We start from the raw sequence: 23,369 nt of genomic DNA, 5'->3' as shown, positions 1-23,369 counted from the left end.
AGGTCATGCTGTGAATTTTCGTTGAAACAACGATAGGGGGCGTTCTTTCTCCCTACATATTTAATAATAAATTTCGTTGCAGATTATCATCGCGCGCTGGATTTGCAAAGAATTCCTAATGTTGCTTAGTCAAGCGAGAACAGGCCACCGCATTCTGTCTGCAGTCTGTCGTTCTTTGTCCACGTCTTCTTCAAGAAACATGCCAATCAAGGTAAAGACTGATTATTTTATTCCCTGTTGTTTCTTTTGATTGTGTCAAGTTTGGGAGATTAGAGGAAGGGGGAGGGGTTGGATCTACAACTTTAAATATCAATATGTTAAAAGAGGACTTGAAACCGGCATTGACCTGTTGCGTCGACAAGGGAGGAACATAATGAACTCTAGTGCAGACATGTTCAGTGTTGGACGAAAGTCATAATCTTCTACCGTTTCAGTCATGTCAGTTGAGTTGAAAGATGAAAAGAGTTCCATAATATAGAGACAACACATAATAATATTAGGCATAATAAAAATACGCCCCCTACTTTCCTATTATAGTGCCATGGTATGGTGGTATCTTTTATATCAGTCAGCAAAAAATGATAACATGTCCTCTACGCTCAAGAGTCAAATTTAGGAGGGCAAAATATCAAAACGGTTAAAAAAATACTAACAATTTGGAAAGAGTCCCCAAAATAGGGACAATACTATCAGTAATTTTCCCTTAAATATCATAACAGCCATCAGAAAGTGATAACATGTCTTAAAATTAAAAAGTGAAATTTAGCTAAGAAACTTTCAGAGCATTTACTTAGAAATCTATTAAGTTTTTTCAGACAAGTCTCATAGATTTGTGCACAGGCATCAAGTGTTGTCTGTGTGTGGAACTCTAAGAATTTTCGAGACCAGTCTCAGGGTCTGTGCAGAGGGCGTCAAGTGGCGTCTGTATTATAGAAGTCTCTTGGAATTCTTAATTGCAGCAATCAGCAACATGATTTAGGCCTAGGCCATACCATTGATTCAGCCATTCTTTGTTTCATTTAAGCTTATAAGACTTGAAGGTTTTCATGGTGAAAGAAACTAGATTTATAGTAAAGATTGCGGTAACACCATGTATTTATCTCTTCTTTGAGTATGTGTGGTTCTGAGAAGAACCGGGGAATAACTCGACGTTTCGAACAGTGTACTCTGTCCGTCTTCAGGAGACTCAGGGGTCTCCTGAAGACGGACAGAGTACACTGTTTGAAATGTCGAGTTATTCCCCGGTTCTTCTCAGAACCACACATACTCAAAGAAGAGATAAATACATGGTGTTATTTAAGCTTGTAACACATTTTGTGTATATGCTTTTTCCCTTTTACCTTAGTGGAAAGCATAGGTACTTGTATGAATTCCAAGTGATCGAAGAAAGTATGCAGGGTTATGTATAGTAAGATCCATTTATGCATTTTTCATTGTTATAATTCAGGTTGGAGAGAAGATTCCCAGCGTGGAGCTGATGGAGGGTACCCCTGGGAACAAGGTCAACATGGCGGATCTGCTGGCCAACAAGAAGGCTGTCGTGTTCGCTGTACCTGGAGCGTTCACTCCTGGATGCTCTAAGGTATTTCCAATGTTGCAAAATTTGGGATTCTCAAATTTCAAATGGTGAAAATGTGCGATACAAAGACATGCATGGGTATGACATGTACATACCCATGCAGTAGTTGTCGGAATTACACAAGATTGAAACATAGACAGAAGCATAAACAGCAATGTAGGTCCAAATATTTTTTCATTCCAAGTGCCACAAAAACTAACCCGATCACATTTCAATGTGGATTTGGAATGCTTGGTTTCATTCCATGAGTAATGGAAAAATGTCCATTATTTTTTGTGTGGCTGTATATTAGAGAACGACCCAAGCATTATGCTTGGCATCCTTGTATCTACAAGAATTGTACCACTGAGCATGAACCTACCGAGGTATCCAGTAGTCAAGAAGGGGCTGTTTGATTTGAGGAGACAATGTTTCTGAGATGGAATTTGGAAAGTGGTCTTGTCTCTTATTGCACTTAGTTTACTGCTGTTTCATATTGTCCTTTATTTTCCATAGCATTTTAGAACATAGTATGGAGTGTTGATGGACACCGTCAGTGTCCACTCTTCCTATTTAACTCTGAAACTGCCGAATGAGTGAGTTTGGCATTCAGACAGCACACACTCGAAACCAATTATGCCATTCATGTAAGTCATTTGAGAACATCAGTATGTGTATACAAGGTTGGTCCTATGACCACAGCTGTATGGCGGCTCACACGCACTTCAAACCAGTGTAAAGCTGTATGTACATTCTTTGGCTTTTAAATGACCTTGCGGGGGCAGAGAAGGAGACATCTTTTGTTCTGCCTGGCAGACCCCCTTAGACTCTGCAGATGTCACACTTGTGTGATAGATGTTTTTGGATATATAGCAAGACCCTGGCAAAATGATATTGGAGAGGATGCACACCTCGTGACCTGTTGCTTTCGTTTTGGACAGACCCATCTTCCAGGCTACGTGGAAGACTTTGACACGATCAAGGCCAAAGGCGTGGACCTGGTGGTGTGCGTGTCCGTCAACGATCCGTTTGTCATGTCGGCTTGGGGAGAGGCCCATGGAACTGAGGGAAAGGTGAGTTGATGAGGCACACACACAGGTAGAATTTTCTCTTAAAGAGGTAATGGTGCAGCTTTTGTTCTAGCAAATATTTGATTTCAGTGTTGATGTCTTAGGAGAAGCCACCTTGTCTTGGTTTTCGTCACTTGTTTCTTTGGGTCTTATATGAACTACGTGCTTACACTAAAATGTGCAGCTCTGGTAAAATAGTGCAAAATCTCACCGAAGGCTCTGAGAGACAATCTAAAATAACATCTTTTGAATCCATAAAAACAATGCAGGCTCTTTTTACCCAGTGACAGTTAATAAAAATCAAGGTTCATGTTATGTGGGAATTTGTTCCCACACAGCAATGGTTGTATGAGCTTGTAGAACTTGTGTGCAGAGCTATCAAGGTCATTGTTGATGGGGAAAAATAGAATTTTTGATTCTCCAAAATCCACTTTTACCTTAGGATCTATTCTAGTTATTTCAGTTAAAGCAGCTTTGAAGTTGAATTTTAGCCTTAACCCCTTGTTGCCGGGTAACCCTGTTTTGAGCACCAGGGGTTTATACGCAGAGCTGGGCTGCCCGAAATCGGGCAAAGGAACTGGTCTGTGTAACAAAAGACTGTACTTGGAACAAAAGACCTGCTGCTGGGAATTGCCATCATTTTTCGGCTTGCATTTTTTGAAAGGAATCCATCACTATTTTTAAACAGTATACCACTGTTTTGGGCATAGCGCGCCCGTGGATTAGCACTGCAGACAAAAGTGCTCCAGGGCCCCATTGATGAGTGACACAGCACCGCTGCATGCTACTCCAGCCGCGTTTGAAAAGACGCCACTCACATTCACTTGGAACAAAGCAAATTATGCAACACCTCTCAATTGTGGGCTCTCTTTACATGACAACACGTGTTGCTGAAATACTCAGGAGTCAATGAAGGTTGCCTGTCAGCTTAGAATAGCCACCAAACAGTCATTTGTGTGGGTGTAAATGTCCATTAAATGAAATGATGAATTGTTGAAGAATTTTGAAAACTGAAATCTTGAAAATGGCCCGTATGCGTGCACAGCATTTTTAAAAGCACCCAGCAGCAAGTGGTTAATTTGAAAATATGAAAAGAGTATGTACAGTTTATTTTCAAACCAAGGTTGTCCCTTTGAAATTGTATGCAGCTTTTGGAATTAGCTTGGGTTTTCAAAGTTGGACTTTAATGCTTCAGTAATGGCAAGTGACTTGTTTTGTTTTCTTTAGATCCGTATGTTGGCGGATACCCTGGGTGAATTTACAAAGGTGAGTAAATACACATGTACAAGATTGTTGGTTTGAAAGAAAGAAGAAAGCCTGTTATGGAGAGGTCTAAAAATGCTTGAATGGGATTCTTGATTTTCATTATAGGCTCATTTCAGTAAATTGGTTTCCCCTTTGATGGTTAGGAATTTCAACACACTGCCTTCTTCACTTGATCTTATTCCTTCTCAGGCTGTAGACATGGAACTTGATGCAAAAGCATTTCTTGGGAACATACGCTCAAAACGGTATGTACAAGAATGGAACTGTTTGCTGATACTGTGAATTTTCAGACTTGATGCGAAACATTGCAAGGCTGTAAATCTCCCTTCTCATTTTGAACATGATCTTGTGTGAAATACTGCAACTTAACTTTATGGTGAAGCAAGACTTGAGCAAAAATCTCATCTGTCTAGTTGGACTCTAAGTAATGTTTTCCCTCAAACAGAAAGTCTCAGAGAAGTTAGAATCTTTCAGCTTTCAGTCTGCAAGGCAAGTGTTTGTTCTTTGTATACAAGTAGTTGACATCCTCCATATTTTTCTTCTTTACTACTCAGCTATGCCCTGGTCGTTGAGAATGGCGTTGTCAGTCAAGTGCAGCTTGAACCGGATGGAACCGGTTTGACCTGTTCACTCTCCAATAGCCTGCTGTCCTCCCTGTAGGCTCTAACCCTGTCTGGGAAGAGTTTGCTGATGCCAATTTCATGAGGCTATCTCTGACTGGTGGTGATGAAGACTCATTGCTATCATCTTGGTGTGCTTCATGTTTTAGTTTAGAGTGTGACTATTACGCTCGTCGTCGTGCTTTGGGTTTTACTTATGTTGCCTTTCCACTTTGCAGAGAATACTGAAAACTGTTTCATAAATATTTTACCTATGAACAGTTTCCTAGTCCTTGAGAGTGTCCTTGAGAACATTCAATATGAATTGTAGTATGTGTGATTAGCAGACCATTACGGCAAGCAAATATGATGATTTCAACTCCCTGAGCGTTAGGTCGACATGCACAAAAGTTACAGTATTCTGGAGGCTAAGCCATTAAATTTCATAAAAGTTGCCAGGACAGTGCACCACATTGCATTCTGGTTGGCATTACGTGGCAATACGATGGAAGCCTTCACTCACTGAAATGCACAATCAGCACTTATGTCGGTTTTATTTGAAAAATCATAACTTAAACATCATAGAAGCATTCAAATTAGTAGCCCAGAACAGATTTTGAGCTGTAGAACTGTGGTGGGAAATGATCTAGAAAAGTTTTTTGAAACAATTAAAACTTTATTAAGTAACCAAAAAATAAAGCAGAAAAACCCTCAATGGTGCCTAATGCATACCGCTGAATTTGTGTAATACAAAAAGAAAATTTCACTGTTATTTGTGTGGTGAAGGTTGTTTGAAATTGGCTCCAAGGTAAAGAAATGGGAGCATGCCGAAGATAGATTAAAGACTAAAGATATGTACTCAGACATAATGATTAAAAATCCAGTTGTGATTACACTTAATGTAAAGGCCAGTTCATACTGCAGGAGAATGTGAAAATGCAGTGAATGGACGTCGTGAAAGATTGGCCAAAATTTTCCTCGAGTCGAAACATGTTCAAGTTTTGCGCATTTGCATGCAGCGCGAATATTTGATTTGATGTCACAAGTTTATATTTGTGTTCGCTTGCGCGTGAAGTATGAACTGGTCCGCAGTCATATTTTTCTTAAAGACTAGCTGAGTTGGAAGACTAGTCTGTAGGTTTTTAAGGTTTGTTTGAACCTTCTGGTATTGTTTTGGGTGGTTTCATTTGTTTTATTATGTACTTCTGTTTAGAGTGACTGTTGCCAGAATATATGTTGATATATCTACACGGAAATATTCAGTCAAAAAAGAAGTAACACTGCATATGATTGGATGTTTGGAAATTAAATATTTTTGTACCTTGTGTGTTGATTGGGGAGGGGGGGATTGCGGCTGCACTTTGGGGAGAATACTGAGCTCACTAAAATTGTGAGAAGCTTTCCTTTTTTCATAGGCAATTCTAAATTACATAATGACCATTTTACTCATGCTACACATTTTTAAATGAATCTTTTGCTTTGTTCAGTTTTTGTTTATAGGAACATTTGTATAATTTGCTTCTCTTATTATCTAAATCTAAATTATTTTAATTGTGGAGAAATTCACAGGTTTTCAGTTTATCTTGTAAAAAAAAATTGAAATTTTCCAAATGTTGAAACTGGGCTGTAAGGCTGTAATTAATCTGCGGCCTTGCAGGGTGCACTTCAGTCTGTTCAATATACATGTAAAACATGAATATTGATAGATTTGACACTTTGAGCATGGTTTCTTTGCATGCACTAAACCACTGGAAATGTTCAAATTTGTGCGTTTAAAAACTTAGAAAAGTTTTTAGAACAATAACATGAGTGCCTGCACGTGCCGTCTTGCAAGGTATTAGAGATATACAGTATATCAAGCAGACTAAGTAAATATTTTCTCCTTTCTTACTTTGGTAGCTTTCAATGTGAATCCTTCAGCCTATGTTTTCCAACAAGAACCTTGTAGTGCCGAATTCAAGATCTTGTAGTTTACCAGACTGTATTCAACTTAACTATTCAGATGCATATTTGAACCTCCACTTGGTTTAATTATTATGAAGGTTGAGTTACTAAACAGTCATTGAGGACAGGATCAAGGTCATGTTTAATTTACTCTTAACCTGCTCCGAATTTTACAATCTATTAAAACTTGACCTCCAGTACTCTATGAAAAGAATGGTGTCCAAGTTGACTGCTTCGTGTCGTATGAAAGATGAAGGATTGTATTTTGAATCAGTGCACAGGTGCATGGAATCAACATTTACCCAGACACCAGTTAACATTGGGGAAAAATTGCAGAAAGTTTAAAAAATTGTCCCGATTGAGCTGTAAACTCCAAAGCCCAAGGTACTGTCCCAATGTCTACGATTACAGAAATAATTCAGGTGGTTTGGATTGAACACAGACTTGTGTTCCAGCCTCAATTGATCCCTTTCCACACACAATGTACTGAATGATTTCATGAACAATGCTAGTCAATGAAGAAACAATATAAGAATCTGAAAATCTCGATCCACAGGGTCAAAGTGTCAGAGATATGGTCAAACCATATCTCTGATTTTAACAATAACCTTTCAAGAGGGCCCGATAAAACAATTGAGATTCCCACTTTTGTGCATGGAAAAAATGCTGAGTGGTGGAAAACCATAGTTTTCATCTATCCATTGTCATATGCACCAAAATGCAAATAATAAAAACATGTTTGTATGAAACTCGGCAATATTGTGAATTATTTTACCAAAAAAATCAAACATGACGCTATTAAGCTGGTAAGTTGTCGACTTCTCACGGGTTCATTTCCATTTCAAATTTTGCCTTTCCAAATCTATATTTGAATATTTCTATGACACATTTCAAATTCCACATAATGTTCCCACAAATTGTAGACTTCGGAGAAAAACTGAAACAAAAAGGGGCTCCCCCTTGACTGTGAATAATGGTGATCAGCCACCGTTCAGGCGCGCATGACAAGCCTGGCTTCACGGAAGTTGATACAAGATAAATGGTATGCACACAACACTGAACAAAGCTGAAAATGAACAATGCCCACCATATGAAGGCAGGCTGCATTCCAGGCGGCTGTGACCGTAAGGTCAGGGATGAATAAAGATGCGGTGGGGTTATAGAAAATTGGAAATCATTGCTCTGGAGACACAATTTTATTGACAATGTGGGGAGTTATAGTGCATTTGGGGAGAAAACGTAAACCTTGAGTAAAATGGAAATTTTGCATTGAAAATTTCACAAATTGAGTTTTCTCTCAGTAACTACAAAATCGGAAAGACGTTTGCTACTAAGGGAAGGGATGAGGCTGGAGGGTGACTGAGCAAATTGATAAAAGATTGAAATATATCAGACAAAAATCCGAAGCATTGTGCTTGGTGGCAAAGAACTTTCATTACCCCTGGCAGTCTAGAAATCTTCAACTAGTCTTTGACCTCTTTTATGTTTCTTCACTCTAGACTCGCACAAAAATCCAAGTATTTGAATACAAAAATACTTCAGCTGGAAAAGTGACATCGATGGTTTGACATGAAACTTTCTTCAAATTTGGTATCACAGGCTGACACTGACCAGCATTCAGAGTTGTGAAGCCAGGAGGGAATCACTTCTAAGAGTCCAACGCAAAAAATCTCTACAACCTTAAATTCAGGTCTCTTCTGGAAAACTACCAAGAAACATCACGACCCCAACCCCCAAAACACCTCAAACAACATCTCAAATAAGACACTACATTTATTTCAACACATCTGGTGTCTCATCTTTTTTCTCTATTTTGTCAGTATTCAAAAATACAAGGCTCTATAATATCAATATATACACCTTATTTGTTTCTAAAGTTGTTACAAAGACAGTTTTAAATGCTGAAGTCACACACGTCGATGTTTTGATTATAATTAACTTGTGCTGGACACTCTTAGTAGGTGGGGGTATATCTTGTTACCCAAATAAAATATGGTTAAATTTAAAACAAAACAAGAGATCTGAAGCCATCCCTAGTTTTTATGCGGATCATGTAAAGAAAATCAGAGTGACTTAGCAGTCATAGACAATCACTTATGCTACTCCAGGCATGATTCAGAAAGGATGTTGGTATCAAACGCTTAGGATAAAATCACTGAGTATGTGTGACACTTTGTGCAATGCTACAACCATAAATTGATTCAATCAAACAGAATATAACAGTTACAACAAGTTACCACTACATTTTGTCAATCTGGGCAGTACAAGTCTTTGATGCCAACAACTCAATTCTACTGCCTTCAGCAGGCCAAGGTTAATTGGGGTGAACATTCTTCCTTATATCAACTTTAACTTAAACAGTCCTAAAATGTTCACAACCACCTAATAATTGTGCACTAAGTAGATGGGATTACCAAAGCTCAAAATAAAACTTTTGCAATCCATGCTTTCTGACTATCACTGGTTGTTCCTCAACACAATTACAAAAGTACAAAAAAATTGGCACTTAGTTTGATTAGTAGCTTTTCTCACATAAGGCAGAATAAAAAGTTTGTGACCAATAACCTCTGGAAAACAATTTCATGAAAAAGTAGCAAAAATACAAAAAGTTCAATCAACTTTGAACATTTAGAAAATATTATCTCTTTAAGAGGAACATGATTAAAGATGTTTTATAGAAAGCGTGATATTGAAACTGCAGACGGTATCCAATGCGTAACCTGATGCATGGTGATATTTGGTAACCGTACAACGATGATCAATACAATGTCACGGCAGGCTACATACTGTCATTCACTCGACCTGTGCACTACAATTGCATAGTCTGATTAAAACAACTCAGGCACTGTATTTGTCTAGAACCTACATGCAATGTAGGCTGTGTAATACAGGCTCCATAATTTCATACATAATTCTACTAAAATTCAAAAATGAAATAAGTATTCATCTTTTTAAAGGTGGGACAAAGTGAAGGGGACAGATGGGCCAGGTACTACTGTCCTTGGGGTGCACATTTCTTGTAGGGATGCCTCTTCATATTTAAATGGCAGTGTCAGGGATGATGAGTATATTAACTACATGAACACTTGGACTATCACAGTTTATACTATAATTCCACTGAGTCGCAGGTTTCAATGTATTTCTGCATTGATGAGCATTTGCCAAAAGGAATATTTTTGCATTGGAGTTCCATTGTGTTGAATGGCAAGAAGTAGCATTTTTTTCACAACTGACAGTCAGTTTTGATAGCTGTCTGGCGCCCGCATCACTTGCCAGTACATATGCTCATCATCTGCTCGTCAAACCGATGCTGTAAGAAACAGCAAATCTCGGCCGATTTCTGCAAGGAGATGTTGGTCTTCTGCCTAACTTGCTCCGGTGAACTACCAAAGGGGAGAAAAAAAACAGCAACCACGAATGTAACGCACAAAAATCAGGTGTCCTACAGCTGAACTTTAACCCCCTTCATGCCGGTTGACATGTCATGCACAAACATTTTCAGTACCCAAAACAGGGGAGTGATGTCAAGATGTCACGGCAAATTCTGTGCCCCGGGTGATATTTGCGCTCATTTCTGTGCTTGAGTGATGCTCATTGAGTTTGTCAAAACACAAAGATTTGAACAAGTCTGCATAAGGTGAACATGTGTGATGCCCTCCGGTGGCCATGGGCCACATCCGAGCATTGTAGCAAACATCAATTATGTTGTCTTGGAGTTTGAAAAAAGCGACAATGCAGTTATAAAATTTCACAATTTCTTGAGCAAATGACCACAAAGAAAAGGGCCAGCATTTGTAAAGTCCAATTCTGTGAAGGACTCTGGTTGTAATATTTTGTCAACTTAAAAAGTTGGTATTTGGGCCCCAAATAATACCATGCACGGGAAAAAGTCTGGGGAAACATACAGACCGCAACTGATCAAAAACGAAAGCAAAAAATACCACCCCTGCACGCAATAATGGATGTGCCCTTGGCAGTGTGATGGGGTAAGTGTGCTGAAGGCTCACCTGTGAATGAGTTCCTGGACACAGGGAAATGCTTTCATCAGGGATAGGGCGGTAGCGTAGCTGACTCGAGGCAGTGATTGATACAATTTGAAGACCTGAGGACGAGAAGTATATCGCACAAACAAATGAAGTGAAAACATCATACACTGAAATGTCACTTGGCCCAATACAGAATCCTTGCTTCTTCAAACTGACAGGAAAATCAATAATACGGATAATCAACCCTCCTTTAGTTTTTCAGCACAAATATGCACAAGTGCCCAAGGTCACTCTCTTGCACGTTGGTGCAGTGCACAACACGACACAGCTGTGCTTCTTTGAGGTGTTTACCAAGTGACCCAGAGTGACTTCAGCATAGGAGGGTTAAGACATTAATAATGCACAACATATCCAAGCAAAAGGTGCAAGGCGCTTTCCACTATTATTACCCCTGCTCATTGGGCCCATAAAGCATTCTAGATACAATCTCAGCTCCCTTGGGAGTATACAGCTCGATGCAGCCTTTTCTGTGCTATGTGATAAAATCAACCCAAGTAACCATCTTTGCCCTCAAAGGTACCTGATTACTCCTGGTTGGGGAGAAGCATGAGTAACAAAGTGCCTTGCCCAACTGCACATGCACCATGACCCTAGGCTGGATTCGAACCCACAATATGCAGCTTTACCCATCGACTAGGAATCCAATGCTCTTAACCACCATGCCACAGCAATGCAGACTCATCTTCAAAATACAAATCACGCTTCCACAACTGTTCACATACAAATAGTGTATCAAGCAACCACAAGCTAAGAATTTCTTCAGCTGTCAGTGAAGGATACATGGCCGACTGCTAGAAACCCACAGTCGAGATCCAAACTGTCAGTGGACCTCACGTTTTGACACCAACCTGTTCCTGGGTGGTGTTCATTGAGGTGAGAGGGGCCAGACCCTCGCCTTTCCGCATCTCGATGTGAACCAAGTCAGCCAGAATCCTTGCAGTGTCCTCTGTGGAAGAACCAAGTACACTATGTTATCCGCCCCGAGTTGAAGTGCACCCCCAAGCGGCAAAAGAAAGACCGACGGCTGTAAGTGTTCCAAGTGGGTTCTTGCACGCGTTCTGCGTGTGCGCAAAGACCATACATTCTAGAATAAATTTGCATGCTGCATGTCAAACGCGCCACTGATCTCCATTATAAACATGCGCCTCATGGTGAGTAAAAAAAACCTAAAACCACGAACTCTTTCATTCGGATAGCTTATTTGAGTTATGCTACCCCCCTAACCAGGACGGCATCTACTGGCTATTTACACAAGCAAGGTGCCCCCCCTTTGTGTCGTGTGTTTGTCTTGTGTTTGTGAAAAGCATTTTGATGTGTGAACACACCAAAAGAAAAATCAGTACAAAACTCCATCTAATCTAATTGAAAGTGACTCCTTTTGAAAGGGGTTGTAGGGATAAACTTGGGAATCCACTTGGAAAAATTTGGCTTTAGTTACGAGATATAAATGCATTTTTTAAGTTTAACACTGAAAACTTAGTCTTCAAAAGTACAAATTGGTTGGAGAATACTCAATGTGAACAAGCCATCACAGTCATCTTATTAACCACTACCTGCCAGGCGGGCTTTATATGCAGAGCCGAGGAGCCCAGAACTGGGACAAAAGACCGTGCTCAGCACAAAAGACTGAGCTGCTGGGCATTACCGACATTTTTTCGCTCTCAATAGTGGAGATAATCCAGCCTTGTTTTGAAACAGTATACCATGGTTTGAGGCATTTAGATTGAGCGGATTACCTCCGGGGACAAAAGCTCTCCACCACCGCAGTGATGAGCCACACAGCACCGCTGCACACTAATCTGGACCCCATTGAAAAGAGGTCAGCAGTTTCTAAAAAGAACCATAGGATCTTGAAGAGTTTATTCATTTCCTAAAGGGATAGGGAACACTTAAAGCTCTCTTTAATCACTGGCAAGTAACAAAAATGTTCTGTTGGTGCTCAGTCTGATAAATGTTAAGGATATGAATAGAAATAAAAACCTTTACCCAGTGAATCCGAGTACAGCAACTTGATGTGAGTCTTACTCAGAGCGGCTAATGTACTGTCAAAGTACTTGGTTCGAATCCTAACAAGGGCGGTAAGAAACGTGCAGTTAACAAGTATCTGGTCCCTAGACATTAATTAAAAGAGTTTTTCTCAGTCATGCAACTAATCGTTGTCACTATAACAAAACTGGTAAGAGTAATAACCTCAGACAGAGAATCGACAACAGCTGCAACAGTCGCTGCATTGAACCAGTTTGATACTTCCAAAAAAAAAGCAACGTCAGTCCAAAATGAGGAACCTGACGTCAAGGCAACGTACACATAGTCAGTGTATTGAGTCAGAGTACAGCCTAGCTGACAGGGCTAACATTGCATATGTGATGTTCTCCATTTGAGCAGACGCTGTTAACAGCAAACTGCCTCACTATTATACAAATTGTAACGGTTTGTTTATAAACATTAAAATTAGTAGCTGGGAAAAAATAAACAAATCCTATATCAGTCTGGAGTATTACCATATTTGGACAGCCTATTAAGTCACAGATTTCATGCAATCTGACCAATCACAAGGCCTGTTTTAGCAGCCTGCAACGGATTGTATGGGAGTTTCCATGTTACAGGGTGCTTTTCTAAAACGCTGCAGCATATGGAACAAAAACACTAACAATTTATTTCAGTTGGTAAAATTTGATTGGCTTTACAAAAAAACCCCTGACAACAGACAAAAACTAGAAGTCCTAAAACATGTTTGCACCGATGGGATTTAAAATTTGTCATAGTCAACTTGAGATAATTAAGTTGAATTTGGACCAAATTGCTGTATCAGTTAGGGAAAGGTCACTATGCCCACATGTGGTAACACTGTAGACTGTATATGTTCATCAGAACAAACTACAAAATTAGGGGTTAAGACAACGCTTACAGCTGTCTTGGTTTTTTGTCGTCCGCTGGCTTGACACGATCTTTCTCCAGAATCAGACAGGGTCTGTCAAACAAGTCGCACAAGTGACGCACTCGGTCAATCAACTTGTTCTTGTTGGCACCATTCCCAAAATCTGTCATGAACAGAGCACGATGAATTTCAACAAAAACAATACACACTTGTGCATCTACAGCAGTAAAAAGTGGAAGAATTGTTCTCCATTTCCCCAAGCCTCATGATGCTTGTGTTTAAAGCATGCACATCCACCAATACATGTATCAGAGTTTGTGGTACTGTTTTTATCCCTGCTCATCATGCCAATACAGCTCTCCTATCTTACTCCCTAAGGGGTACACATTAAGCATAAAGGGTCGATTTTCCACCTCTACAACTACCTTTCACGTAATGGTTACCCTGATGGGCTGCAGTTTGTTCACCTCTGTGACTGATGAACCCAAAAGGAGAGAATACAAAATTAAAAATTCAGGGTAACCTCAAGATTAACCTAAAGATTAAGTGAGGTCTAACAGGGGTTTGTGCGGTAGCACAGGGCAAAACCCCAAGTTACCCCTTGTTTAACTCGATATGTCTGCATGCTGCCCTTAATGTAGAGCACTCCTTCTGGTATAATGAAAAAATTGATTTGGATTTAGGTGAAAAACAGTTTAGGTGAAGAAGCTATACAGAGCTGATCTGAACCTAAGACCGAATCCTGCCAGGGGGATTTGCTCAGATGGCACTGAAAGTAGACATACATCAAACGACCGAACTGCTGCTTACCCGACATGGACTTCTTCTCCACGCCCATCCGGGCACTGACAATGTAATCACAGCCACTCAGCAGGCAGATGTGAGGGTTGAGGTTGTGCTTGAGGGTCAGGATGGACACAATCTGGGCAGAGCTGGAGAGCTCCTTGGAATCGATCAGGATGACGGGCTTGCCACGACTCAAAGCGTCTTGAGACTGTTGGCATGAAAGCAATGAGACCAATGGGCGTCACACGGAAGCAATCTTTACAGATACACCCTTTGACAACCCCTTCAGAAGTTACTGGAGATGTATTACAGACTTCATGGTGATAGCCCCCCTCAAATACCCCCCAAAAGGCCAGATAAGGGAAGCTCCCGATTTTAAAAACCATTTCTCAAATGTGCCCTGCATCCCAGCATACAGCGTATTACCAGATTGTGTGCACATCTAAACACTCACTACATGTATTTTGTGTACTTTTGAGCCTTGAATCTCACAACATACACCTCCAAATCCCTTGAAGATTGTCACAAAATGGTACTGTTTTCTACAAAGTCCATAAGATGTGACTTTCTGTACCGTGAAGTCAAACTCTTTTGTACCCACAGCCTATGCACTGCTGAAGATCAGACCTCTCGCTTTAAACTCAATTACCAACAGCACCTTATTACCTGTAGCACACCAACTTTGGTCACTTGAAAGTACTATGTGCTAATTTTTCGGACAACAGTGAAAATGATAGCGGGGGTAAGTGAAGGGTGAAAGAACAACAGGGTCAAATTAACAGTCATTATGTGCATTTTTCCATCACGACTTTCGACCAATCAGACAACTCACCCCAGCTAGTGTGCTTTTACTGATCCCTCGCATGGAGCTTGGCGGCACAGGAATGTTTCTAATATCCTTCCTGGCACCGGCTTGATTCCCTAAAGAGAAATCTCCTCCAGGTTCATGGGTCAGGTTACCGACTGCTGAAGCTGTCCGGCCTAGGCTGCTTACTGTTGATGATGATGATTTGGGGCATGAGGAAGGGCTTGTCCCTTGCTGGTTTATCCTCTTGACTCGCACTTTGCCGACGTTCAGTCCCGCACTGGAGGATGACCTGCCACAGTACAGCTCGGCCTTCTGCTGCTGCTGTTTAGGTGACCGTTGCTGTTGAGGTTTTCCACCAGTTTGCTGCCGTTGCAACTGCTGCTGTGGCTGATGCTGGGGCACACGCAGTTGCTGTGCTTGCTGTTGCCGTTTGAGCTGGCACTGCCGCTGTTGGTTTAGCTGTTCCCCGGCTGGCTTTGACTGATTCTGCTGTTGTTGAGGCATGAGTGTTTGATGTCGCTGTTGCTGCTGCGCTCGGTCCTGCAGCTGCAGTTCTCTTTTCTTCTCTTCCGTTTTCCGCATGAATTCTTTCTTTTTCTCCTCTTGTCTCTTCAACCTCTCGACTCTTTCCTTTTCGGCCAATGTCAGTCCGTTGCTGGCAATTGATGCTGTCTTGCCGTCAGAGTCTGTTGGTCTCCTGGGCAAATATCCTTGCTTCGGCTTTAAGACAACATCAGGGCAGGAGTTGGCCTGTCTTGCGTTTCCTACTAGAAACTGCCGGATGACAGAGCCCTGGCTGTGACATGGGTGTGACCCACCTGGATTGTGCGGTACAGTTGCAGTCGGAGATTCGTCACTTCGGTCTGAATGAGATGTCGGGCCAGAATTTTTGTTCGACTGCTGCCGACAGACAGATTTTACGGGAGAAATTTTAAGATTAGTAACATGTTTCCCTGTCGGCCCCACAGCATCGGAAGACTTACCCTTGCTGGTCTCATTAGTACAAAGCCAACCAGTTGAGCTTGGATTCTCAGCTTGATGTGAGGCACTGAGACTACGCTTCCCAAGGCACTTCCTCTTGTCACTAGGATGCATCCTCCTGTTTGGGCCTCTTGGTCCCTCCTCAATCTCTTCGGCGCTGGTTGAGGTCGAAGAGGATGACATGAGCAACTTCTTTCTCCCTTCCTTCAAGATCTGTTGGGCCCGACTGGGCCCTTTGTTCCTGCGCCTGCACTTGGAGGAGAGGATGTTGTCAGGGTTGATTGTGTTCTCAAAGAGACTCTCTCCAAACTGGTCCCTCTTTCCCTGTCTCCCGCCTCCCTTTGTAATTTTTTTTGTAATTTCCACGTCATCTCCTTCCTCTTCCCCCTCCCGGACCACAAAGCTGTTTTCGTAGTAGCTGTCGTCTTGGACGGGGACCTGGGAGAAGATTTCAATGTCGTTCCGGGTAGGATGTTGCACCATCTTGAAGCGGTTGGGGGCGGGGTGTGAAATGCCTCCTCCAGGCAGATTGTGGACTGACTGCATGTAGACAGCATGCATATCTGCGACAGATGGGATGTTAAAGGTTAAATTTTACACTGAAGATCAACCCTAAATGGCATAGCATGCATGGCTATTTTGCAAAAAAACTAGCAGAATAGGAAGAAACCACTATGCAGGGGAAGTTGAACATGTGCTTGCCTGACATTTTCTCCTGCACCCACAGCCACATTCTAACTGAAAGTTTACAGGACTTGTATATTTTCAACAACAAATTATGTCTAAAGCACCCCTTGCCTGATAACAGTCAGGGTTTTTTGACAGAAAATAACCTATCACCTGGGAATTCCGCCATAAAATACATGCGATACAGATAGGGGTAGGGGGGTAGGGAGTAAGGGAACCTGTTTCTTGTGTGTAATCTCACTAAACGATTTTGGTTAGTATCATAGCACTTCCGCTACCTGATGTGTAATTGAGCACGGCTACGTAAAAACAAGCTTACCTTCAGCTGTGAGTGCCGACTGTGAGGCTTGAGAAAGCTGGGAGGCGTTGTTGATAAAGCCTTCCAAAGATTTATCCAGATCGCTGCCTTCCTCGTCAGGGGAGCACTCCTCGGTGTCTGAGACCTCAGCTTCCTCGTCTAGAAAGTCTCGGGTACTGCCAGAGGCAAACCTTCCTTTCTTGGTCTGGAGGGAGGACGGGGCGAATGGGTTAGGGGAACGTGGAATGGAAATGGTTTTTATTAATTTACATAAGCTGTGAATTTTTGCATTCAACATTGTGAAGAACAAGCAACAATCTCAGGATGTAGCCAAACTTGATCATAATTAAAGGAACAATTAAACCCCAATCATTTTTTTTCCTTCTTTGACTGGTATGTAGCTGTCTATACACAATTTTGTTCAGTTTGCCCCATCTCGTTGTCCTCAAAAGCACTGTATGCTTGGCAACTCACTTTATTTCAGGTTCACTCTTTGACAACCAACAGGGACACATGTATTTATATGATGCTGCTACAAACTTTCAAGAATCTATCACAGCACACAACAAAAACAGGTTTTAATGGTGCTTTTAATACCATCATGTTAACATTTCTGTATCATGCGTTCAAGATTGAGTTCTGATCCAACAAAAGGAAACTAAAACAGTATAACAAAGTAGAATCTAATTAAGGCTTTAATCAAGCCCATCACAAGTTCTCATGAGTGCCTACCGGTCTACGTAAGTCCATGACAAGTCATGCAGTCTTAAGCCAAGTCAAAACTATTCAATAGAACAGTGACGAAGCATTCTCATGCCTCTGTTAACGCACCCTATCAGGCTGTTACTGGTGAACGGACTGGTTGAAAGGACTTGTGACTGGACTTGTGATCGACGTGACTACGGCCCACTTACCACCACTAGATTGAGCAGAGAGGTATTCAGAAAAGATTTGATACACAGGACATTTTCACAAATGTATGTTTGCGATCTCTGTTCACCTTGGGCTCCTTTGTTGTAGCAGGTTGTCGTTTCTTACTTACAGCTTTCCTCATGATGACAGGAGTGTTTTTCTTGTTGTAGTTCTCATCTGTAACAGAATATGAAATTCATGAAAAATTGTAACACAAACACCAAAGCTTTTTTGACTACAAAATATATAATATAATAATCATAATAATTTAATATCAGATACCCATGAGCAAAATATGTTCAAACATTTTTATAAGAACAAAATTTTCCCCCCCCCAAAAAAATGGTGAAATGCTTCCATCATCAGAAAGTTCAGGCATGGTAGTAAGGGTAACTGTCAGTGGCCTATATGCAGTTCTGAGAAAAAAAAACTGTTCTGTTGTCGTACACTATGTCCTCAGAAACTTCTTTGTAATTCTGGCCATGTTCTTAGAAGTCCAGCGAGAGCTGATTAAACTGTAATCTACACCCAAGTGACAAGTACTACTCCAATGAAATGCAAATATTGCAGTCTAGTGAAATATTCCAAACATTACTACAACCTTGGTTTCCCAGCTTAGGGTAGACATGATTCTACAGCTGACAAGATGAAATCAATGTGCATTCTTCCTTTGCTTCCTGTGAAGTGAGGCATACTCACCCATCAAATCATCGTCACTGCCATCTACATCTGCTTTCGTTGTAATCTGCCTGCGTTTCTTGGGCCTTCTGATTAAAGGTGATTCCAAGTCCTCATCGCTGCTGGAAATCAGTGGCTGCAAAGTCAACAGTGTACACCAAACAGAATGATGACACAAGTGATGACAAAGATTTTTGACCATTCTGCAAAGATGACACCGAGTGTTATGAAATCACATGCTGTCCTACTACTCATAGAAAGAAACATAAATGTGAGCCCAACTGGCCTGCTTAGAGATATGACAGCAACAAATGCTTAAGGACTTGTAGTGATAAGAAAGGGTGAGGCTTTCGTAACTGAGAGTAGATGGCAGCAGGGAGAGGGACAGATGACAGGGAGGGAGTGTGGGGTTGACAGAGCCTCCGCTTTGTCCCTCTTCAATTTCTTAACTCTTCACATTCAGTTCATGGGTATGTTTTGACACATTTAGCATCCATGTAAAATCGATCATTTATGAAGTATGAATATCATATACATATGCTTAAATGCCTTGTACAATAAAGACACTTATAAACTACAGCATGAAGGCATATAAAGGTGTCTCCGGCAGCCACCTGAAAACCCACATCTGCCCAAAAAGCACAAAAAGGGATCGTAAATGTTGATTGATTGTGGAGTGAGGAAAACTGGAGAACCCGGCGAAAAGACCTTAGGACACAGGTAGGACCATTTCACAGATAAAGGCAAATTTGGAATTACTCTATAAGCAATACCTTGGCAGGAGTCTTCTTCCCGGAAGATTCGCCAGCAGGCCTGACAGGGGTCTTGAATGCAGGACTGCTGGGAGATTGTAAAGCCACAGCTTTACGTCGTTTCCTGGGCCGAATGGGCTGACTGAGGTCTTCATCCTCATCGCTGTCAACAAAGTGAGCCTTGAATGGCTCTGGTGACATCAAAGAATGACAATGACAGGATGATACTCTTGTGTTGCCATAGCAAAATGAGGAAAAGTGATTATGCCCTTCAAAAAACATCCCCTGACGTAAAGACTGTCACAGACTTTCAGAAGCTTGGTGGCAGGTTCTGGTACCAGTCATTACCATTTCTGAGCATATGCCGTTGTTCTAAGCACGTACACATAGTTCTGAGTATGCCCAATACTGCGAAAAAGGACGCTGAATTGAACAAATAATTCAGTAACATGGGATCAACGCTCCACCAGTTTGACAATGAGGATTTATGTAGGTATTGTGTATTTATGTCTATTAAACGGTGACTGTTTGACATTTCCCATTTTTCATTCATATTTTTAAGAGGCTGGAAGCCACAGACAAGTGCACAAAGAACACTGTATTACCCATTCATGTGGTGGGTACAGTTGTGGCTACTAAAGTATTAACTTATTCGGAATGTCACAACTTTGTGTCATGGTTTACGCCAAAATGAGAAAATAAAAGAGCAACTTGTATGCGAAACAGGCATTGTTTAAACCAAACAATTAATTTTTCTTATTCATGCAATGGAAAGACTCACTACATTTGGTGACAATTCCATTCTCCTTTTCACTGTGGAATAAACATTCAACCTGTCACTTGACTCACTTCATAGAATTATTTTTACTAATGCAATTGAGCTGTGCGATAATGAACAGCATCCTGAATGTGCCATAATTGATACTGTCCTAAATGTGTTTTGATTGGCCTTGCCTTTATTGGATATTAGCATTTATTTAAAATGTGAGGAGTTTAATGAATTTTGCTTTGAAAGAAGTATGCACCTGCTCTTCCCCTACCCTTAGTCTTGCGTGGATCCTCTTCTCCATAATGCTCATCCCAGCCGGTCACACCTTCCTCGGCATTTTGTGTCCTAACTGAACTCCCTTGAATCCCTTGTCCATCCTTACGGTTGACCACACGGACATTTGGTTCCGCATGCAGGTTTTGAAGTGACGAAGCACTCAATTCGGATATCCCACTTTTGATGGTGATTGGGGTGTCACTCGTCAGTGGAACAATAGGAGCACTCTTTCTCTTTCCAAGGATTGCCAGTCTCGTGTTGGAGCTTTGTCTAGAATTACCTTCACAGGCTCCTCCCACTGGACCAGGAAACGCACCGTCCGTCAAGTTTGTCGTGAGTTGCTCAACTGAAGATGACGCCTTGTCGCCTCTTGAAGTTTGGAGCATCTGAGGGCTCTTTCTCTTAAGAGTGAGACTCCTCCGCATTTGCTCTTGCCCCTTTGCAGGTTCAGTCCCTTTATTATTTTGTGGGGCTTTTGGTTCTCTCTCTGTTAATGTTGGAGGGTGATCCTCAAAGCCCGAGTACTTTTCTGTTTCAACCTTATCTGTTGCTATTGGTGACAGAAGGTCAGCACACGGCACCGACCTCAGTTGAAGCTTAGCCTTTGAAACAGGAGTTGAGGATATCGTTGCTTGGAAAGATGCAGATCCCTTGGAATGAGAAGGGCAGACCTCTCCCTTTAGACTTGTAACCTGGCTGAGGTTGATATATTCCCGCTGCTGTTCCATGTTTGGTGAGGGTGCCACAATGTCGTCTTCCTCCCCCAAGCTGTCCTCTTCCAGGTTATCCAGGTCAAACTCCAGGTCAAACTTTGGCTTGGTCGACCCAAGAACCTCCATCCGTAGCTTCTCTATCTCGGCTTGTGCTTGGGTTTGCTGGACCATACTGCCACCAGCTTGTAAAGCAGAGGGTCTGATTTCTGGCTCATCCTGGACCTCCAAATCAAACTCCCTCCTCGATTCTGATTTAAATCCTGCATGGCTCTGCCTGCTTATGCCATCCCCATCAAGCCTTCCGGCAAATACAGATTTTGTACCTTTGTCCAATCCAGACTTGGGAGTTTCTGGCGTAACTGTGGAAGGCTTCTTGAGCCTCCTTTGAAGAGATAACTTGCGGGGTGACCTTTCCTTTGTTGAATTAAAAGCTGCCTGAGGTGAATGCCCAACAGGTGTGACTGATGCTTTGTTGGTGTCCCTGAAACTGGTCTCTGTAATAACAGATTCCACCGATGGAGTTTGCACATCAAATGCTTTCGGAGTACCAATCACACTTCCCATCTCATCGTTACAAATGTTTTTCCCATCTCCAATCCTTTGTCCATCACCTTGATCCCCATTGGTGGGTTCCCCACTTTTCCAACCAGAAGTGTCATCTTTATTTCTCTCTTTCTCATCGAGCGTATCTGCTTCTTCATCAGAGGACACGACAGTAAAATCCAAATTTAAGTCAAACTGTGGTTCAATATCTCTAAGTGTCATTGATACACTTTCCTCATGGCTGTCATTGTGGCCATCTTTAACCTTCATCTTTGCTGCTTTTTCATGGGATGGTGGGTCAGTTGTGGCATTTGTTGTCTGCTCTGAGCTCACTCTGTCACTGTTTCCATTTATAAATGCCCAGGGTGACACTTTCTCAGAAGCCATCTTGACTGTTAATTCATTAGCTTGAGATTCTTGAAGCCTTTCCAGATCTGGAGCATCTTCAGCCTTGAAAGAATCCTGGCAAGGAGCAGTTTCCACAGGCTGCTTCGGTGGCTCCTGGTGACCACCAAAATGAGCTGACTTGCTCTGGAAATGCTGAGTGAGGTTGAAGGTGGTATCCATGTCGTCCAGCAGGTCCAGAGAGGACAGGGAGGGAGGAGGCGGGGGCATTGCTGACTTTGCGCCACTAGGCTTGCTCTCTGACATACTTGTATTGTGGTCATCCTTCCTGGCAGAGGGAGGAAGGAAGACGGTCTGCGTCGGAAACAGAAATGACAGGTCATCGTCTGTATTGCTTGGTAGATTGTCAACTTGTATCAGCACGGACGATTTCTGCAGGTGTTCCAACATCACGTTGTCGTCACTGCCGGTGTCCATGGGTTCAGGAGTGTCATATGTCACATCTGGTTGTGACCGATTCACCAAATCATCTTTTGAGAAGACTACCTTGCCAGGTCCTCCTTCCATTCCAGGAGACTTTGTCTTCCTGTCCCAAAATGCTCTTTCCTCCTTGAGGTTGCCTGTAAAATCGTCATCGTTGCCAGTCAAGCTGTCTGTCACCGGATTGAGATGTTTGCGTTTCTGTTTGTGTTTTCTGGGCTTGTCGGCACTGGGCGCTTTTGAGTCTGTGCCTTTTCTCTTCTTACTTCTTGAGTCTGACCTGGTACTGTTCTCGGCACTTGTTGGAGTTCTGATACATTGCAGCACCTCATGAGAAACCTGATGCATGTTCTCTCTATTGAAGACATCAGGGAGGTTATCATCACTGTGGTTACTCTCAGACGGGCTGGACATGAGCTGCATGGGCTGCTGTTTCTTACGCCTCATTTTCTCGCTTTGGCGCTTCCTGCTGGGAGGTTCTGGTGAGGTCTCATCTACTGCTTCACTGAGAGATGGCTGAGGTTGTCTGGTGTGGCTCGTCCCCGGAGCTCCCTTGTTGAGACTGTCACCCTCAGAGGAATCCTTCCTCTGTTTGGTGCAGTAGCTCTCGATTCCTTTCTTCCTTGGTCGGATGTCATCTGGGTCCAGGTACGTCTGCATCTCCAGGCCATATATGTCCTCTCCTTCAGTGAGGTTCTGAAGGTCAATGAACTCCATGAGCTCTACAAATTGCTGGCAGCGGTGGGAATGCTCTACCAGTCGGACAGGCTGCTTGCTGATCTGCCAAGGGGCCCACTCGGACAGGGACATTTTGGGATGACTGCCTTTTCTTTGAGAAGGCTGGAAAGACAAAAAAGTTACCTTTATTTATATATGAAAAGCATGCAAGACAGGATAAATCAAGACAGTTTTAGGGTGACATCACTTTCTTAGTTTGCCAAAAATTTATTTCAAATCCAAATCAATCTCCTCAAAGCAAA

The 23,369-nt window shown here is 42.0% G+C and overlaps 2 protein-coding genes across 6 annotated transcripts in view; one reads left to right on the top strand and one right to left on the bottom strand.

Annotated features, from left to right (window-relative positions):
- Nucleotides 1–47: 47 nt before the first annotated feature.
- LOC110979248 (peroxiredoxin-5, mitochondrial-like) lies at nucleotides 48–6,651 on the top strand. The gene is made up of 6 exons (XM_022234871.2): nucleotides 48–211; nucleotides 1,448–1,582; nucleotides 2,500–2,631; nucleotides 3,856–3,894; nucleotides 4,084–4,139; nucleotides 4,449–6,651. Exons 1-6 carry the CDS (start codon nucleotides 119–121, stop codon nucleotides 4,552–4,554), a joined length of 561 nt encoding a protein of 186 aa, XP_022090563.1. The 5' UTR covers nucleotides 48–118; the 3' UTR covers nucleotides 4,555–6,651.
- Nucleotides 6,652–8,225: 1,574 nt separating this feature from the next.
- Nucleotides 8,226–23,369, bottom strand: part of fancm (FA complementation group M) — a 29,419-nt gene continuing 14,275 nt past the window's right edge. For 4 of the 5 annotated variants that reach the window (XM_087141019.1, XM_087141024.1, XM_087141023.1 and 1 more), the window contains exons 14-25: nucleotides 20,289–23,229; nucleotides 19,285–19,454; nucleotides 18,533–18,647; nucleotides 17,922–18,010; nucleotides 16,943–17,126; nucleotides 14,980–16,499; nucleotides 14,172–14,355; nucleotides 13,392–13,524; nucleotides 12,470–12,549; nucleotides 11,332–11,429; nucleotides 10,445–10,539; nucleotides 8,226–9,820 (exon numbers count right to left, since the gene is read on the bottom strand). In XM_087141019.1, the coding sequence (XP_086997145.1) occupies nucleotides 9,703–9,820; nucleotides 10,445–10,539; nucleotides 11,332–11,429; nucleotides 12,470–12,549; nucleotides 13,392–13,524; nucleotides 14,172–14,355; nucleotides 14,980–16,499; nucleotides 16,943–17,126; nucleotides 17,922–18,010; nucleotides 18,533–18,647; nucleotides 19,285–19,454; nucleotides 20,289–23,229 (5,727 nt within the window). In that variant the 3' untranslated portion in view covers nucleotides 8,226–9,702. The remainder of the gene's footprint in view (nucleotides 9,821–10,444; nucleotides 10,540–11,331; nucleotides 11,430–12,469; nucleotides 12,550–13,391; nucleotides 13,525–14,171; nucleotides 14,356–14,979; nucleotides 16,500–16,942; nucleotides 17,127–17,921; nucleotides 18,011–18,532; nucleotides 18,648–19,284; nucleotides 19,455–20,288; nucleotides 23,230–23,369) is intronic. The other variant, XM_087141027.1, reaches the window with a different exon arrangement.

Source organism: Acanthaster planci, linkage group LG01 (genome assembly GCF_054643075.1).
Source record: "Acanthaster planci isolate LZ-2023a linkage group LG01, COTS_SCS, whole genome shotgun sequence".
NCBI lineage: Eukaryota > Metazoa > Echinodermata > Asteroidea > Valvatida > Acanthasteridae > Acanthaster > Acanthaster planci.
This window is presented reverse-complemented; position numbering and strand designations above follow the sequence as displayed.